The sequence below is a fragment of the Cyanistes caeruleus genome, chromosome 18 (genome assembly GCF_971803275.1).
Source record: "Cyanistes caeruleus chromosome 18, bCyaCae1.hap1.1, whole genome shotgun sequence".
Classification (NCBI taxonomy): domain Eukaryota; kingdom Metazoa; phylum Chordata; class Aves; order Passeriformes; family Paridae; genus Cyanistes; species Cyanistes caeruleus.
The window spans coordinates 10,404,440-10,424,623 of NC_141718.1; the positions used below are offsets into that span (position 1 = coordinate 10,404,440).

The 20,184-nt window shown below is 43.3% G+C and overlaps 1 protein-coding gene across 6 annotated transcripts in view; it reads right to left on the reverse strand.

Moving 5' to 3' along the window:
• The window catches only part of MSI1 (musashi RNA binding protein 1), a 74,717-nt gene that overhangs the window by 47,330 nt on the left and 7,203 nt on the right, over positions 1–20,184 (reverse strand). For 3 of the 6 annotated variants that reach the window (XM_086855539.1, XM_086855538.1, XM_086855543.1), the window contains 2 exons: positions 20,057–20,176; positions 9,601–9,735 (listed from right to left, as the gene is read on the reverse strand). In XM_086855539.1, coding sequence (XP_086711665.1) covers positions 9,601–9,735; positions 20,057–20,176 — 255 coding nt within the window. The remainder of the gene's footprint in view (positions 1–9,600; positions 9,736–20,056; positions 20,177–20,184) is intronic. The other 3 variants (XM_086855540.1, XM_086855541.1, XM_086855546.1) reach the window with 1 other exon arrangement.

Sequence of the window (20,184 nt, forward strand, 5' to 3'; positions counted from 1 at the left end):
CAGGATTTACCTGGGAGCCGGCTGTGGGACAGAAACTCCTGCAATCTGCAAAGCAGATGCCTAGAGAGGGGATGGAGACAAAGGAGAGGTGTCAGAACAGATGCACCAGCACGCTGATGCTGGGTTGTGTGGTGACAAACAATCCAGCCCTGTTGCATAACCAGTGGTGGGAGCTCAAAGTTGTTTCCTCTAATTACTATGCAAGAGTTCACAGCAACAGGCCTCCTCTTGTGCAGGAGTTTACAGGAAAGGTCCTCCCTGGCTCAAAGGCATCACCAAGCAAAGTAACAGAAGAGAGAGTCTGGGGGTAAGCTTTCCTGCATTGAGGCCAGAGAAGAGGTTGTTTGGTCTCTTTTTCAAAAAGTCTAGCTGAATGTATGTAGCCCTGAAGAACAGAGAAACCTGGTTGCTGAAGAACAGGAGACAGGACATCTGCCTCCTCCACACCTCCACCAAAAGACATGCTTCCCCCTCCTGTAAACAACTCCATCCCCAAGCAGACAGAGCTGCAGCAGCTCAGCTCCAGCCCCCTGAGCATCATGAATGCAGGAAAAGGACTGGGGATCCTGCACATGTCTTAGGAGAAGGGAACTTCTTTAATGATCATGGCAACATTTGGGATCTCACCAGGCTTTTGCTCAGAGTCAGCGTCAAGCTGCAACCAAACCATGAAAAGGAGCTCCAGCAGCGTAAGTGAATGGCAGCATGAGCTCAAGGAAATAGAATGAACCTTGGTCCTAATCATGGATGCAGACTTGGTTCAACAGCTCACGAAAATTCCTGCCCACTTTCAACATCCAAAGACACAAATAGCTAAATACAGCCTTCTCAGTCCTCATGGACAGATGTTCCAGACTGTCCAGGAAGATAGCAAGTTCTTCTGTCAACACCTCTTTCTATTCCCAGGATTTACACTGAGCTCAGGACCTCTCGGGTCCTCAGTAGTCTTGTGTCTCAGTCAATCAGTGGGACCAATATTGGACCAGATATTTTGGCAGTCAGGATTTGAAGTGATAAAGATAGGATGTGTAGCCCTATCCGCTTCCAACATCACTCCGCCTGAATTTCACTTCACACCCTGCTTCCCTACCCAGCCGTCTCCTTTGGGGATTCAGGCACATCTGTGTAAGCGTGTTAAAGAGGATCCCACAAACTGTTTTTCACAAAAGTTGAACTTCAGCAGTGTTGGGGTTTCTTCTGCCTCATTCTGGAGGCATCAAGGGGGTGTTATGCCTCAGTTTCAGTCTTTCCCACCTTCCCACAGCATCACATGTGATGCTTTGATGACTAATAATGTTCACGATGTGTTCATTTAACAATGTAATTCCCTCTAAATAATAATAATTACAATTACTAAAAAAGAGGATTCTACCCTACCCCTTAACACCAAGTTGTTTGCTGCCTTATAATCAGCAAACTTGCTTTTGGGAAGCGTCTCAATTTCCATATCGACTATATCACTGTTGTCCCAGTCCTGCCTGGCTCTTCCACTGCCTCCAGACACGTGCTAAGTGCCAATCTGCAGCTGAATGAATAGGAGCCTCCCCTCCACAACTTCAGAGAGAAAACTAACTCCACAGACATTACCTACCCCTTTCAAACTTATTCTGGCTTTCCAAGAGCATTTTTGTAAGGAAGGAGAAATCCACCTTCACTCCTGCTCAAAGGATTGCTTTCATTAAGGCCTCTGTAGATTTGCAATGGCAAGTATTTGACCTGCTTCAAAAATATTCATGAGACTCTCCCATGCATTCAGTAAGGGCAGACAAGCAAAATCCTCAGCTCATGTTCTCCTGAGGTCTTGGGGTGCTGAAGGCAATATACATCCTAATTACAATATATAACATATTGAGAATGAAACCTTGTCAGCTCTGGTGACGCTTTCTTTGAGTCAATCCGGAAGTGATTGTGATTATTTCTCAGTAGATCAGAAAAAAGTCTAACCATGTGCAAATATTTTTAAGTAATTGCCCTTTTCTCTGGTCTCAGTGAGAAGCTTTCAAGATAGGCCACAGGTAACATTTGAACTGTACAAGAAAACTTAGACAAGTCCAGAACTGGGGTTATGCAGAACTGCAAAATGGGCTGCTCCTATGCAGAAAAAAAAAAATTCCTCAGGTATGCAGACTGCCAAGACAGTCCATTATGGCATTCATTAAGCTCTGAAACAGAGATTGCCCTTCTTTACACACAGTGCATGGTATAATGTTGCATGGACAAAACAAGCAGGAAAAGCAACATTCATTCCCCACAGAATTCCAAGCAGTCAGTGCAGACTTCCAGAAATATTGCAAAGCAGTGCAAAACACAATGCAAGTGGTCCCTTGTGAGGAAAAAAAGCAAAGTGTACTCCCTCTTAACACGATCGCTGCAAAGCTGAGCAGTTCTTGCAGAGCTGGTGCTGCTCTTTCACTCCTGCACCTGCTGTGAAGACACCATCCCAATAAGTAGCAGCACTCTACAGCTCCTTGCTCTGCCTCTCTCAACAAGATCCTTCTGTGCTGCCTATGGATTCATCTCAAGATAACATTCTTTGGTAGAAGGACAACCTGCTGATGGACACATGCAATTAGTAGCCTGCTGACAGGAGCCCTTTCAGCCTGTCTGTGGCCCTTTTTACTCAGGTAAAGCTGGCACAGTGATCCAGCCACTCATCCTTTGTTACAGCTCTATAAAGCAGAGGAAATAATTCAAAAAGTCTTAAAGGGAACCTCAGGGTGGAAAGAGAAAACCTGACAGGTATTCCATAACTGATGGAGAGGCACCATTTTATCACTGTTGAAACAGCTCCCACTACTGAATCAATAAGTGTTGAAGCTTTTTATGATCCTCCTTAGCACAGGTAATACCACAACAAGGCAAAGAGCCACCTCCTGCAATCATATAAACAAGTAAATCTCAGAGGGGAGAAGGGGTGGGATGGACAGAGAACATTTCTCTCACAAAATACTGTGTTCACCCCAACTGAAAGGGGAATACTTCCTCTAATAGCCTTTCTTTCAGTTTTGTGACAATGTGACCCTGATACAGACGGTGCCCAGGTGATGGAGAGAGCACACACAAGACACCTGGGATGGTGGTACTACCCCCACCAACTTCCTGGCCCCCTGCAAGTTATGGAGTAAACGCCATTCCAATCGACCAGATCTCCCAGCAGCCTAATTACACAACCTTGCCACAGGGGTCAACCCCCAGGAAAGGCAATTCCTTTGGGCATATCACATCAGATCTTCTTGAGATCCTTCCCATTTATTTAAGTCTCATTCCCACTGGCACACATGTGCCACAGCCTTGCATAGTTGTTTTCTGAACAAAACTGGAAGCGAAATGATCCAAACTCATTTTGGTATGGAGCAAGAAAAACAGCTTCACACGGTTACAGGTCAGACTGCAAATGTTTACTATAACACACTCTTCCACCCACAGCCCCACATCCTGATTAAAATCAGAGAAACCCATGCCTTTGGTACAGCCTGTTCTTGGCCACAGCACATGTGGGTACCAGAGACAAAGCACAGGGCAGGTCCAGCCCTGTTTACTTCATCACTTGAGACCCTGACCTTGATCATTCACTTGGCAGAGATGTACGTGGTGTTCAGAGGTTGCTCTCTGCAGCGTTTCACTTTGCTCACAAATATTCTATTACACAAAACAGAGCCCAAAGTTACCACAGGTTTTCATAGCTGTGAAAACCAAACATCCTCTCTATGAAAATCTATCAGTTTCCCTTCAGCCTACCACAGCCCACTCAGATATTCCTACAAACCCAAGGAAAGTAGTTTTTAACCTGTTCTCATTTGCAGACCCTTACAGGATTTTCACTAGAAATCTGGACTACACACAGGGACTTCCAGCCTGCTACAAATACACCACATTTCTGTTGTCAAGCATGTAGCAAGAATCCTCACAAGCTGGAGAAGCAGATACAAAGCTGGGCCAACTGGGACAAGAAGAAAAGATTACAAGTCATCATCTTTACCTAGGGAAGGAATGTTCCTTAGTTCCAGAAAAAAAACTCTTGAGTTGCAGAGGCTTAGGCACACTGACTTGTGTAGCCCATCCCTCATTTTACAGTGATCAGCCAGGCAGTGCAGTGAAAGGGAAAAATGTCTTCTGGCTTGCTCCCTGTCTTAGAACAGGGGACCAAAGAGCAGACATGTGAGTGCATCCATAAACTCCACTGGAATTAAAAAGCCATTCATACAAAGCCATCAGTAACCTCCTATACCCTGCCAAGGTCTATGACCAGGACAGAAGTGCCCTCCTAATGGCTCTGCAAATTCTCTTTCAGAAAGGCTCTGACAGCTGATCTCTGTTACAGCACTTAGCATCTGATGAGCAGCAACCCGGAAGGGGATGCTTACAGGTGGCCACCGTGATGTGCATCTCAATACTGGGGCCCCGCCAAAGGCAAAGTCCTGCACAGACCTGGGGGAAGTGGATTTCACCACTCCAAAACTGTGTCAGTGCAGCAGGTCAGCCCTCTTCTGCATGTCACTCTGTCCAGCTGTTTACAGACAGTTGGCTTGAACTCCAGGAGCAGCAAGAGCCACTGTCTCATTTCCTCTGTCATCTGTATTGTCTTAGCTCTAAAAGCCATATGAATCCACAGAGATAAATCCACCTCTGCAATTCCAGAAGTGTTTGCATCCTTCTATCACACTAAAACTGCCACACTAATGCTGCCTAGCAGCAATTCCCCATTCTGCCTCTTGGCCGATGTGAAAATAGCTCTGTCATGCTAGAAGAGTTTGTCAGCCTGTCTCATACCCAGCTCTGGGGATACTGGTGCATGCAAAAGGCATCTCTCAACAGCCCATCATAAAAACAACCGCAGGGCTGAGTACCGAAACTGGCCATGGGATGTCTGCCCACAGCTCCAAGGAGCTAATTTGAACCAGGCCGAGCTGTATGGACTCAATAATTAAGAAAGAATGTACATGAAGTCAGTATATTAAGGGGTGAGAATGCATTTCAGATCTAGAGAATTAAACCATTGTAATCAGAGAAGAAAAAAATTAAAGTAAAGTCCTTGCATAGACCTTGACTATTCCCTCGGCAGGACAAACCTGATGACTAGTTGTTGTTTACAACGATAAGGTCAGAGGAAAGGCCATTTCCTCTCAACAATTGTCAGAAAGGATTAAAACCTGCATTCAGGCTCGCTTTGAACTAGCAGGTACTCCATTCCCCGATGGTATCAGGATCCATTCAGCGAGGTCTCCGGCAGCCTCCGGGGCATGTTTCCATAATGCCCCCATTGTGGAAGTATGCACAGCATCGCTTCCTGCAGCCACTCCATCTTTATGAAGCTTCACCCTTGTGGTCTGATACCCAGGGCAGGAAGCAATCCTGCAATCACTGTTTAATTAGTCATTTCCCAAGTCCGCCTCAGTTGAGAGTTGCTGCTGCTTGTCAGCTTCTGGAGAGGGAGGCTGGGAGTCAGAAACATCACTACCAGATTGGGAAAGAAAGGTTGCTCACAGGGTTTGGGGCGCATTATACCGCAGCTCGACAGGACACATTCTCCATTTCCACTTTTCTTTTTTTTTTCCTAAGTAGAAGGATTTGAGCAGATGAAGGGGCCATTGCACCTTCAGCAAGTCATGACAAAAAGCTGGTTTATAAAAGTGGCTTTACTTTTGTTGATTTGTTGTTATGGACTGGGCTTTAGTTGACTTGGGTTTTGTTCGGTTTGGTTTATTTTTTCCTTGAGAAATAGCATCTTTGATACAAAGCACATACTTCAAGAGAGGTCTGTTCCAGGAATTCCAGTTGCATTCTTTCCTTTGTGGAAGTCAGTACTGAGCCTTAGAGGCTGGATACATGCAGCCTCGGCTTTTCCAAGTGAGATCACTGGAAGAGGTACTTCTTACCACGCAGTCACCAATTTGAAAAGAATGAGAGTTACATAGTATTAAAATGTTTTTCTAGATAATGAGTGTTTGCGTGTGGATGAATGCTAAAGGAAAAAATATGTTTGTTGAAGCCCAACTGTTTTGAAAAACTTTATGATTTCTCTGTTTAACAACATTTATGAGGTGTTTAAATAATAAATAAAGGCCTATTTTGACATTTTTGATGTACTGCACATAGTTGAGAAAAGCTTTCCAAAATAAAAAAAAATATATACAATATATAAAAAAGTTAGATGAAGCTATATAAAATAACTTTTTTTTTTTCAGTTTAAAGACACTGAAATCAGAGGAACTGTTTTGATCAAAAGAAGACAATGTTTTCAGAGTTTAATTTTGTAAGAGAAAGCTTGATCTAAAATATGATACACTTTGGAATGGTTTTGAAATATCAAAATTTCCCAGTGAAATGAGAACTTCCCTCTTTCTCTAGTCCCAGTTTCCTTTGCTGCAATGAAATAACTGGAAAAGTTTTGTAGGTAAAAAACTTCCTTGTGACAGTAGGACAACCCAGTTTTTGGTAAGTGTGTTGTGAAGCAGGAAAAAGAAAATCAGAAGAAAAACCCCAGATCAGTGACTCCATTGAGAAATTTATAAATTTCAAGAAACTGGAATTCTCAGAAGACACTGGAAACTGACTCCAATGGGGAGTAGAACTGGTGCAGGGAATTATGAATTATTGTTGTTATCATATGAAAAGTTCCCATTCTCTCTGCAGATCTTGAATGTAACTTCTTATAACCTTGTTCAAATCACATCCTGTAATATCCTGGATCAGTCTCTGTACAGGGCTAAAGCACGCAGCTTCCAGCAGCTTGGAGTGCAGGCAGGAAAAAATATCTATTTGCTACAAAAAAATGGGGCAAGTATGTCCTCAGAAGGGTTTTCATGGCTATATTAACCTTGGCAACAAAATCGAGAAGATATGGGGATGAGACAATTTCACATGAGCATCCTCTCTCCTCAGCCACTCAAGGAGACAAGTGGCATCTTCTCCAAGCTCCTTTCCTCTGATTCCATGACGGTTTCCCGTTCTGCAGTGATGTTTCTGGGACCACACTCTGCTCCTCTGTAACGTGTGTGTAATGTGATCTCCCTTTTAAGCTGAGGTTTCTTGCAAACTGCCAAAGCACAACTAGAAAAATTATTGTTAAGACTGACAGGGATGACAGAAGGGTGCACAAGAGAGCTGTGAGAGAGCTCAGGAACACCTGTGAGGTTATGGGCTCCATCCCCTCACCTGGGGAAACAAAGGCTCAGCATCCAGCATTGCCATAGCACCAGCAGCCATCAATAAATTGCTCTTCTAAGAAAAGAACAGATGTGACGAAGATTGTTCCAGGGTCTGTAGCAGACCACAGCCAAAGCAGAAGAGTCTAAATGTGCTGGGCTGGGATGGCAAGGGAAGTCACAACTGGGTTCAATCTAGGAGGAATTATTCTTACACTCAATTCATCAATTTATGGGCAAGCAATTCCACAGGCAACATTGACTTGATTAAACAGAGCCATAATGACAGTGAGTGTAGGGAAGCATCCAGCCAAGTATGCAAACTAGCCTTCTCAGCCTAGAATAAAAGCTTTCCAACCAATAATTTCATGCTTTTATCTATACGATCATTAATACAGATACCAAACAATGCCAGCTCGACGTGGTGTCAAAGGCTCTGACAACCTCTAATTGATAATAAATAATTCAATTTCTGTCCCAGTCCAAAACTGCTGAATCTTGGGACATGTTCCAAATAAATGATTAAAAAGAACTTTGAATGTAATTATATCTAACACAATTGGGGATATTGCCCAGATGAAATTTACAGCAACTATTCACAGCTACAAAATTTCAATGACACTGACAACTCCTCATGCCCACTAGAAAATGAAATGTTCTTTACCCAGGCAATGGCACAGAGTGCATTTTTTATCAAGAGCTTTAAGCCAGCAACTCACCCAGGCCAACAGTGCTTCCCACAGCAGTGCAGTCTTTCTCAAAACCACCAGAGAAAATTTGGGAGCAAGGTTTTGACACAGCCAGATCTTCATTGTTCTGTACAAGCAGAACTGGATCTTTCTGATACAGCTGAGTTTTCCCCTCTCCCCAGACTACTTACCTTACAACTGCAAAAGTTTCTTAAGAAATTTACACTTTTACTTGTTGGAAGGAAACTAGGTGAGGTGTTTCAGCAAGGAAAGAGACTATCAGCACAGTCCTGAAGGGATGAATGCAGCATCTCAGAGGCACACTGATTGTTCTCAGTATTTCCCAAAGCCAGAAGGATCTCTGAACACTTTAGTAAGTGTGAAACAGGACACATACTTACAGAAACATCCTTAGATAACATTTGACTCCTATTTGTCTCTCGTATGTATAAATCCTTGCTGAAATTTTACTTTTTGAATCTGTAAACAAGGGATGACATTCACTTCGAATTACTTGGATGCAAATTTTTTTGAATGCTCGTTTTTAATTCTCTTAGGATAAAGGTGTATAACTGACCTGAAGAAGTAGTGACTCCTAAGAACTTTAGAAGTTCATCATAGATTATAAGTTATATAAAGTAAATTATATAAAAGTGCATATAAATATATATATTTATATAAATGCATGTAAGATACAAAAAGGAGAGTGACTAACAGACTATTTCAATATCAGAAAAAACAAGGATACTTTCCTTATGCAATCTCAGTTGCATACACAATCTAGACAAAGATCTCACATGTCTTCAGAGCCTTGGTGAGGTGGTTGTTATTTTCTAAGATAATGGAACAGTAGAACCCAAGGACAAAATACTGTGACGTTAGAGATCACTCTGGAAGTTGCTGAGAGAAGTGGATTGAGCTCTGTTACCCTGTTGCATTTTCACTGCCAGGTCACAGGTACGGCATGTTTGTTCACAAAGTAATTTTTAATATTTTGTGGTTAAGCCATATATCTATAGGAAATGTGTTCCTAGCACTTTGTTATGCAAAGTTCATTAAATGGAGTTTGCAGCAGTTCATTCAGAAATTCCACATGGTCAAGTCCTTTTTAAAAGACCAGAAGTCAGTGGCAGTAACAGAGGATTCAAATTAATATTCTGACTTCTCATTGCACATCTGCAGGTGGAAAGGGCATGGGATGTTACAACAGCTGTGTGCTTCCCCTCTAGAAAACCAGGCAACACATCTCTGCTGGCAGCTTTTCTGCTGAACAGAAGGGACAGCATGGGAAGACTTGATCTAACATCTCTAATGTTAAAAGAATTGCTCTACTAAAAAGCCCATAAAAACAAAGCAATAAGGAAAAGCTCCAAGAGGGGCCGGGAATGGGATAAGAGAGAAGTAGAAATACAGATGACGTATTAAAAAGATGTCATCACCTCTTTAATGTGTTTTGTCTTGTCAGCTGTTAACATCCATAGCTGCTCCATTTGCAGTGGTACAGAAGATGGGCAAAGGCTGAGCTTGGAGCAGCAGCTGTACTCTGAGGGCTGGGTAACTGGATCCAGCCTTCTCAAGCAGACACAGGGCGAGTGCTGCTGAGGTGAACTCGGTTTAATAGGTTGCTACTTACAGGCTTAGACCGATTTACAGGTGTTTGCCCTGAAATATGACCATCCATGTCACCACTGCTAATCCTCTCCCCTCCTGAAATGCTCCCACTTCAACAGATGGCTATTTTTGGAGGAGAAAACCCACATACATACCAAAAAGTAGCGGTGCTCTCTAAATCTCCTCCCACGGGCAGGGCAGCCTGACTATCACACATGAGACAAGTTGTCTTTGGTGTACAGCACAACACCAAACCCTCGGTTGCCTCACTCATGGCGGGTGTCAGCCACCTGCAAGTGACAGTAATAACAGGGATGTCACAGGGAGAGCACACACAGACCTCGCATCCTCCTCCCTGGCAGCCTAGTAGAAAACCTCCTGATGGCAATGCAAAGCCTGGGAAGCATAGCTGGCTGCTCCCACTTTGTCCAGGGGAGCAGTGTTTTCTTGCTCTGCTGAACACCTCCCTTTTGCCTGCTCTCTCAGGCTTCCGACCTCTTTTCTGCAACTGAGTTTCCATCCAGCTTGCAGCCCAGTTTTGGATCCTGACACACTGCTGGAGACACACTCTGAGAGATCCGATGGCCAGGGCACTGTGATGTTCTGGACCTGGTGAATCAGTTTCTATCCCCTGCACACACTGCTCCAGCACTGTGGTAATGATTTGCAGACATACATGGGGACAAGGTTCATAGTCAAAGTATACCAAACAAAAAATTATCTTGGAATTGAATGTAAATTTACATAAGCAGATAACCTTTTTTTCCTTAAGTAATATATCATATAGGTACTGACTGTGTTGCATACATCTGTCTCTTAGCTAAGCTGGGTACAATTTCTAGGAATCTACTGCTCACAGCAAAATGCAGCTTCTAGGAGCTCAAGGCCATGCCAAGTCTCACATACTGAGCATAAGATCTGGTATCCTTGCTGCTGCTCTCTGATCCATACCCACAGAACCTGCATTTTAGCTATTTTGAAGCATAGCAACCCTCCCTCTCTGTCACTTTGGGATTTTTATGTGGCAGATATTTTGGTTTTGCAGGGCATGCTGTGGGAGAGGTGCCCCGCAGGCACCACAGGTGAACCACAACCAAAACTGCTTCCAGAAGGAATAGCCTGGTGGTGGGGACCCCCTCCCATCATGTGGCCCAACACAACTGCCAAGTGGGAGATACACAAACATGTCTCAGAGCCCAAACAATGCCAATCAGGATCTCACTCAACTCGGTGTATCCCACAACTTAAAGAATCAGATGCATAGGCACAGGAGGCCAACTTTTTGCCCTGAAAAAAATGTCCAGAAAGCCGCTAGAAATTTTGCAGACTTTCTGATCAGAAACCAAACAGGAAGACAAAATATACTAAGTTAGATACAGGGATAAAACTGGAAGAAATTCCACAGTGAATGTGAGTTTCATATCCAAAGTAGCAGGGAAAATGAATCTCTATGCTGCTGTAAAACAGTCACAGTGGAGCTCCCAGCACACAGGAACAATTCCCTGCTTCTTTTCAGTACTACAGAGCAAATACCTCCAGCAAAAGTTTACGGTCACTTTAAGTGATGAGGGTGTAGGGATCCCATTCCCTGCAACAGGGACCCCTCATATGCTTCACCTCCATTTCTCCTATTCTTGGCCCTAAAAGTACCATAATATTTTGAGGTATCTAAGCATGTGCAAAGAGACTGACACTGCCCTTCAGTTTCTGTGGGTGCCACCACTCTTCCAAAAGTTTTCCTTGGGATAGACAATTACATATGTGCATTTCTAACCTTTTCGTTTCCCAATGGCTTCCTCTTTCCATTCCAATACAGCTTTTTCCAATACATCCTGCTTCTGTTGTTTCTCTGCTATGTAAGCAGTCTATTCTTGCTTTCTTTTTTTCTCTAGCTCTGCACAGCAGCTATTTGCTAGTTACTCAGAATCCAAATAATTTAGGTCAAAAAGCCCAGTGAATCTGATGTGGTTTGTTTCACATAAAAAGAGTGAAATTGAAAACCACCTTATTCTTCTCAACTGAAATGCTGCATCCCTATTAATTCAGGTGTATAAATAACACTCTCTAATGCTGCATCAAGGGCTCTGCTGTGTGATTAAACCTACCTCCCTGACCTGTAATTAGAAACTTTGGTTTTGAAAGGCAGTTTGCAGAGAGAAAAGGAAAAAGAAAAAAAGAAAGAAAGAGAGAAAGGACCCAGCTCTCAGACCCAACAATTTTGTTCTTAATAAATTATTCAGACTTTTTGAAAGTTGAGCTGGATTTCCATCTGCTAGCATTAAAGACCCAAAGGGAAGAAGAACTGAAGGATTCTCACAGCAGAACACAACAGTACGGCACATGGGGCTGGAAATCAAAGCCCAGCTGAGAAGTTCACCGTGTCCTCTGCCTGTCCCTGGCCAGTTCAGCTGCTGCCTGTGCATGCCTGGACTTCCAGCAGGTCTCAGAGTAATGCAGAGTAACCCTCCACCAGAGTCCCTCTGAGCTAGTCATGTGTTTGGGACATAACATTAGAAGAAAAACCCCAAATTTCATGAATGTTTTACAAATGTCAGCAGAATCAGGCAACAAACATGCAAAATAGTGATGGTCATGAATGCAGAAACAACACAGACACCAGACTGCATGGTAATATACAGCCTTTTCAAGACAAGCAATTTAAAGATGAATTATAAATGACTGAACTGATTTTTTGCTCTAGGGGCAGTCAGACAGTACAGACCATTGTACTATTAGAGATGCTAATCACTACTAGTTGCAACTCCAAGGTACACCTGCTGTTATAAGGTGAACTTCTCACTTGGAAGCTGGGAGATAGTAAATATATTTTTCTCTTGGAGTCATAGTAAAACAAAAAATTACTATTCCTTCGGCCAAATGTTGATTTGTTTTAACGTTTAAAAAAACCACCAACAAACCAAAAACAAAACCAAAAAAACACAAATAAAACATTTCAATTTTTGCAAAGGATGTCAGTAAGCTTTCCTCTCTCCACAAACTGGGGCTAGAACAAGCTTTTGAGCACCAGATAACACAGGTGATGAACTGGCCCCGGGATGAGAGGTCTCTGGCCTTGGGTATTTGGCAGCAGTTTCCAGAGCTCTGCTTGACTTCAGATCAGAGAGATTTTGTGATGAATTCCTCCTCTGGTTACACCTATAATCTTTGTGTTGAGGGTGTGACTGACATCAGTTTCAGCCTTTTATGTTTTCAGGCTCTCAAGTTTGCAAGGCCTCACACCAGGGGAATCAAGAGTCTGATAATTTTCTGCATAACTGTTTTTCTCTAGGAACTTTACGAGGTTGATCCAAAGTTTCAGGGCAGCCTTATGAATTGAGACATCAGGTTTAAGAAGACTTAAGTGAGAGAGGGAAAACCTCAAGAACCCTTTGGTCAAAATACCAGATCTCACTGAATTCTCCAATACTTTGTATCTTCTACTGTGGCTTTTTACATGCATATTTTTAACAAAAAGAACAGGCTAAATCTACCAAAATATTAAATTGTCACTGGTGGAAATGTTTTACATTTGCCTTAGTTTGTAAATGTGTAAGGTACAGAGCCATGGGGACCACGGACTTGGTACAAGGGTGTGGATCCATGAAACAAAAGAGTCCTTCAAATTCAATAACAACAAGTTAAAGTAATCTTTTGTGTTTGCAGTGTGGTAGAGTCCAAGTTTATCACAGAGCTGCCAGAACATAAATCTGATACAAACTACTTTGGATTAGATAGCACAGCAGAAAGAGCTTTACTAGGGTACTGTGACAAGTTTTATGAACTTTTTAAAGAAACAGGACTTGGAAATACTGGCACTGTTGTTAAGTTGCTGTCTTGAGGGCTTGAATGCTCAGCACTAAGAAGGGAAGAAGAAAAAAGCTAACAAATTCAGAAAAAAGAGCAGTACTTGAAGCTCATATTAAGACACATTTGTTTATCAATTGGAATTTTGTGTCAGTTGTACTTAAAGCTGAGTCCTGTGAATCCAGCATGCTTCTGTCTTCCTTCAATACAACCATGGGGTCTCCTCTCCCCGTTTTTACAAATCCTCAGTACTCACTTCTCTATGCCTGCCTTTGAGGGTCTCTCTCATCTTTTAACATTGGTATGCAAATACCTAAGCAAAAAGAGGTAAAAAGAACTAGGAATACATCAACTTCCAGGGACTACCTGTCTCTGTATGGTACCTTCAGGCACAGGGAGTGCCCATTAGTCCCTGAGAGGCACAACCTCTGCACCAGCACAGAGGGGAGCAGCCAGACATCAGCTCCAGCTCTCTGCAGGGACTACAATCAGGGTGAGTGACTTGTATGGCTCTCCTCAGAGCTCTGTCCAGCCCTGGGCTCCACGCTGGCCTGCTTGAGTTACTAACCAGTTTCTCTGGTTTCCAGCAAGTCATACATAGCCAGAACCAGCCTTGAAACCTCCTTTCCCATCTGCTGCCATGGTTCCCCTCACTCTTTGCAGCCACCAGCAGAATTGCTCAGGGTGACATGGCTGCCTGCCCTCCATTTCTCATTTCTTGTGGGCAGTTCACTATCTACAGCCATTCCTTTGAAGATTTTGCTCTCCCATACTGGGATTTACTCCATAAGCCTCACGCTCCCGCTCATATACCACCTTCCCAAGCTTCTCAGCTCCCCTGGCACTGTCTGGGGCACGTGCATGCCCTCAAGCAGGCTGTGTATGTGTTGCTGTGATCACAGCATTTTCCTCTTCAGGAATCCCTTATTCTCTCTTACAATAGCATTTTAATGCCCCATCTACCTCCATTCCCTGAGTAAATGGTCTCTGTCAGGGTTCCTGTGCATGCTTACACTACTGCTCTAGCAGGGCACCCTCAACTCCCTCACATCAGGGTTTCTTTTTCCTTCTAACTTCGGATTTCGATTCTCCTCCAATTCTGCAGAGGCTGAGTACAAGTCCTGTATTTATCTGGTGACAGATCTTTCTGTGTGCTCACATAACTTTTCTAGAGCAATAGACAGAGATGAGATAAAGGTATTGGTATGTGAGAGCTATCACCCAGTTGCTTCACACCTTCAAGTGCAGTGGTATCTAATTCAATGCTGCTTCAGAACTCCTCCGTTTTGATTTCCTAGTATTTCCACAAATTAGTGGTGTTCTCTCTCACAGTAAACATAGAAAATTGCTAAAATTTTTGTAGTTGATTGGATGATGCATTTAGAAGTCATCCTATACCACGAAGTCAGAGAGAAACAATGATGAGATGAGCACACAGCCTCACAAGTTTAGCCTTAGACATAATGAAAACCAAAGGGAAACTTTCATCATTCAAACATTGAGCTAAATCACAGTGGAATAACAGTTGGTCTTGGGGAAAAGAGGGTTTACGTGTGGTTTTCTTGGTAACATCCCAAGTGATTTCCAAACCTCACAATAAAAGGAAATATGGATCCAATGGTTTGTATTATTCCCAACCTCCAGGCTGAAATATGATACTACACTGAAAAATAACTCTCAAAAAACCCCAAACCAAACACCAAAACCAAACAAACAAACAAAACCCAAAACAAAACAAACAAACAAACAAAAACCACCCAAAAAGAGGAATTGTTCGGCATCTATTAAACTCCAGTGACTCTGAAGAACACCTCTGTTCCTCGATACAAATGTTTTTCTAGCTTTCAGAATGCAGAGAGGGTTCTAAAAATCAAGTTGGCTTTCTCAGCATCAACAGAGGTGCCATTTTTACACTGCAGCTTTGAAAATATGATTAAAGCTTGAAGCACAATGCTGTGCTCCATAGGACATATCTGACCCACACACTGCCTTTTCAACTCTCTGCTTTTTCTAAATCATGTACATTATGAGTGAATAGGAAGAAAATGTGTAAACAAGAACAGAAAAGGTCATCACAAGTTCATTAATTCTGATCACTTAATAAGCTGTAAATTGAAGTGCATGAATTCCATTCTCTTGAACACCAGGATAAATTTGAAGAATCTCTATTGACTTAATTTACGCTGATATGCATTAGAATAGTTTCTGGCACATTCAGAATCAAAATAATTATTACAGCAACATTCAAGACCAGGAGGCACCCAGTTCCCATTTAGTAACTAAATGAGGGACAGACTTAGAAAAGTAAAGAATTCACCAATTAAAAAAATCTTAATTATTTTTAAAGCTGGTGCAGAGGCTCAGCCATGGAGGTTGTGAAATTTAGGGCTGCAGGACTAGCCCTAAGAAGCAGCGTGACAATTTGCACCCAACTGATGAGAGCACTGTGCTGTGCAAAAGAGTTACTACTGTCCTCTGTGCCCACTTCTCACAGAAAACAAAGGTGAACTGTATACAAGGAGGCAGAACTGTTTGAATAACTTTGTCAAGCCAATAATCAGAGTGGTTCTGATACATTTCAGAGCTTTTTGCTTGCAGGTCCTCTCAGAGGTCATGAGGACTGCAGGAGGATATCGTCCTATGCTAAGACAAACATTGTTTTGGAATTCTTTATTCCATGGTTAGGATACTGTCCAAGAAATCTTACACTAGCTTTCTTGGAAAATAAAACACTTGGCCACTTCTAGGGACTAAAAGGCATCCTCAGTATCTTTCTTAATACCTTAAGTATCTAAAATAATGTCAGACAAAAGCATCATGGTGAGAGAAAGAAGCTGAGAAAAATCTAAAAATAGTTTAAAATAAATCACTGGGGCTGCTCGGTTGCAATACCACGAAGTTTCCTCTGTCTTCTGCTGCTGGTGGTTTGTCTGCAAGAAAGTCCCAAGAAGGCAGATCTAAAGCGATGCCCTTGAAACATGCCTCTGTGACTGCCCGGTAATGATCCAGCGACGTGTCCAGCGAGCTCCTCCTGCCGGCTGCTCCCCCGGCATCCAGGCTCGTGCCGATAGACCTGAATTTCTCTTTGGCTTTTCAGGTAGCTGAAGGGAGGCAAAGCTAATGCCACATCTTCCTTATTGTCATAGCAATAATGTCTCTCATATCACTGCCCATCCTCTCCAGGAGTGTCAGTCACACGGAGGTGCTGTGGTCCATGCCAGGAGCTGGGCAGAGCAGCAGCTGCAGAGCAGCTTGGGGAACCCGAGGAGCAAAGGTGAGCAGGGCTGGCAACAAGGACAGCAGGGGCCTCGGGTAAAGGGGCACATGGGCACAGTGACCAAGCAAGAAGAGCAGAGAAGGTCTGGTGACAGTGACCACACACAGCCAGGAGATCAGAGAGCCCCAGAGGGATGTGCCAGGTCTGCAGCCAAGCCAGGAAGTCAAGTCAGGATCAGCCACAGCCAGGTCCACAGTCAGACACAAACACCCTCACAGCCCACCCCAAATGAGGGCTGATGACAAGGGCAGCTCTGTGCCATGGCTCCCAATGGAACTAGGGAGGCCTCAGCTGGCTTCTCCCAGCTCTTTGGCAGACAGCTCTTCTTACAGCACTCTGATCCCAGATTACATTCCACTGTATCATGACAGACCTCGAACACAGGCAGCCAAACCTGTAGGACAGGGGTAGGAGGTGGCAGAATCAGCTGGTGCACTCAGGGCCCTGTCAACACACTGCCCAGCACAGCCAGGGGAGAACATAAAAACTATTCCAAGTGCTGACAAAGGAACCTGGGTACAAATATGCCACAGAGGTTAGCAGTGTGCAAGACTGATGATCTGTACTTCAGCTGTTTCAGGGTCTGGTAAGGAATAACCTTTGCAGGCACTGTATGTGTGCTCATGTTTTGCCAGTCTGTTGGGAAACCCTTCTTTCTAGGCCAAAATAAAGAAAACTGTCACTGAGATGTAATGACAAAGCCTTTCCACATTTTTAGCTTATAACTTAAACCAGAAAAATGCAAATGGAAACTAATCCTTTATGGCTTCCCATAAAAAAAAAGCCACCCACACCATATATTCCTCTATGACAGTTCAGTTGCTTAGCACTTGGTCAAACTATGTCCCAGAAGAAGAACACACATAGGACATACTAGTACCCTATTTTCTACCTCCTCACAGGTGACATCTGCCATGGCCCTGCACTAGCAGGTCTTGTAGGTATCTGCGTCAGTCCAAACTCCCAACCCTGCCTGCATGGAGAGCTGAAACTTCCCGAGGCCTCAAAACACAAGTGGCAGATAATGACTGTCTTCAAAAAGGGAACTTGTTCAATCAATAAGGAAGGACTAACACATTGGAAAAGGGTGTCCGTGATTATCTTATTGAGTTACATCGGGAAAAATCAAAGACAGACAGAGAGGGGAAGGGAATAAACATGAGGTGAGCATCTCAAAAGTGTTCCCAGCTACACTGACACTGATACACTGCTCAGTGTATCTGTCTGTCTGCCCCGCAAAGTTGATGTGGATAGAGTAGAGAGCAATGGTCTACTGAAAAAAGAACATAATTTATCAACAGTGATTAAAAACCCCTCCATATTATGTAAAATACTTTGGAAAAAAAGCCACATTTATGAAGAGGAACCCACAACCTTGGTGAGGTGGCCAGGGATATTGTGTCTCCTTCCATACAGAGCACTGAAAGTATACAGGACTGTTACTAAATGTGGCTTCTCTGCCAAGTAATTGTATTCTTGTACTTTATATTTCCAGTGTGAAAACTCTAATGAAACATTTTAAACCAAAGCCGTTTCCTTGGAGCTGCCTTTGACCTTCTTTTCCTTCTCTCTCAGCCAAATCTCCCTGCCAGGATGAATTCAGACCTAATGTCTGCTCCTCCCACCAGGCTTTTGGATATGTGACAATATCCTAGTCACTGGGAGCTGTGCCTGCTGGTGTCCATTGTCTTGTGTCCAGTTTGGGAGAGGGCTTTTAAGGAAAAGCCCAGAATTAAATTTATGAAGAGTCCAATGATTTACAGGAATGACCAACCCTGTAGGTACTTTCCGCACGCATCTACCAAAAACTTTTGAGTCCTTACTAACTAACTCGCAAGGCTCTAGGGCTCTGGAATTGTTCAGGGCCCAAGAAAAAGCTTTTGAAAGTTTAAAAAACTAAACAAACAAACAAAAACAAACTTGAAATGAGGCTCCAATCTAAAAATACTACAAGCCTGTGTATCAGCTAGAGGTGTGGCAGTGGGACTGCCTACCAAGCTGCTGTGCAGAGCCTGTTATACACAGCCCAGATAGAACTGCTAGCTGTGCTCTGTGGAATGCTTCTGTCCCAGCAGTTCAGTGATGGGCACAGCACAGATGTTCAGCCAAGGCACTACATCATGACACTGAGGTTCCAGTGCAGTGACAGGACATAATGAAGGGTCTGAGAAAGGTGCTGCTCAGAATGGAAATGCCAGGTGCATCACCCAGGTAAAAGAGGAGTGGGTCTGTGTACAGGAGACACAGACCAGCAGCCATGTGTACCAAAGCACAGCTGATGCAAGGCCCTGGATAATCCACCAGTGATGATGATGGTCAGATACTACCAGAAGGAAATCACATTATATGCCTTATTTACAATCAGTACAAATCTGTAGAAACATTATATGCATCATCTGTGTCCCACTTTGTGTGCTGTCATATATACTGCCTGCCCTATATAGTTTTGGTACATGAACAAATGCATACTTTGGGAGAAAGTAAAATTGCTTTCTCTATTAAATCTCCTGTAATCACACCACAATCCAAAAAAATTTTGCAGATATCTATCCAATTCCCACATTGAATCAGTATGTTGCTTGACAAACATTTTCATTTAAAGACCAAGTACTTGCTAGGAATTCACAACTAGGCTTGAGACCTTTTTCTACAAACTCTTAACTTTTCTTCTTCAACCCCCTGTCCCCACTTCCATCAGTGTTCTGCAATTTGCCAGCCTCCTTTATGTCTCAGTTATGTCTGCACAATGTGAGGCAGGCAGACCCATGTGCCCACAAACGGAAAAGCTCCTCCAGCTCACAATAACTCAGCAGGCTCCTGCAATTTTCAGAGTCTGCACTACTGTGTGCCCATATCTGCTGTCAAATTACTGCCTGGACACAGGCTCCACAGCTAACCTCAGCCTTACCCCAAACATGAAACTGTCTCTGAGCCCTCAGGAACATTCATCTTGTCCTGCAGCTCTTCCTATACAAAGTAGTGTAAACCTGGCTGACGCTCCTAGGAAATAGAGAACAAGCTTACCCCTCCAAAGATGTGTTATGATTTTATGGCCCCTTTCTGCAACCTACTGAGAGTGGATGTGTTCCATATCATGCATTTAAAACACATCAACACAGATTTGAAGGGTGTACAGTTCTCCTGAGGTTTCTAAAGGAAAATAGAGATGAAAGCCATAAAAAATAACCCTTCACACACAGCAGAGGTTGAGAAGTAAAATTTAAACATAAGTTCATATTTCTCTTTAGTGTAAGTTCTGGCAGTCCCAAGACTGTTCTAACTTCTAGCTGCTTGTCATGGCTGTAACATCACAGCAGTGAGGGAAAACCCTGAGTACATTTACTCCAACCTTAGCTGCCTTCCCTTAAAACCCTTACTTTGCCCTATTCTGTCTGAGGCTGTGAAAAGACAATGATAATAATAGGAGGCTGCTCCTAGAGCTCTTACAAAGGAGACAGTTATTTTCATGTCCTGCCTCATTGTAAATACCTGTAGGTAGGAAAGATGACATGCACAGATCACACACAAACCTGTAATCAAGGCAAGTCAGGATGTTATTGCCTGTAGTTGCTGCTGTCTGTCTCGACCTTCTCCTCGAGGTGTCTCCACCTCCCACTACAATGTCACAGCTACAGGAGTTCCCCGGTGGTCTGCAAAG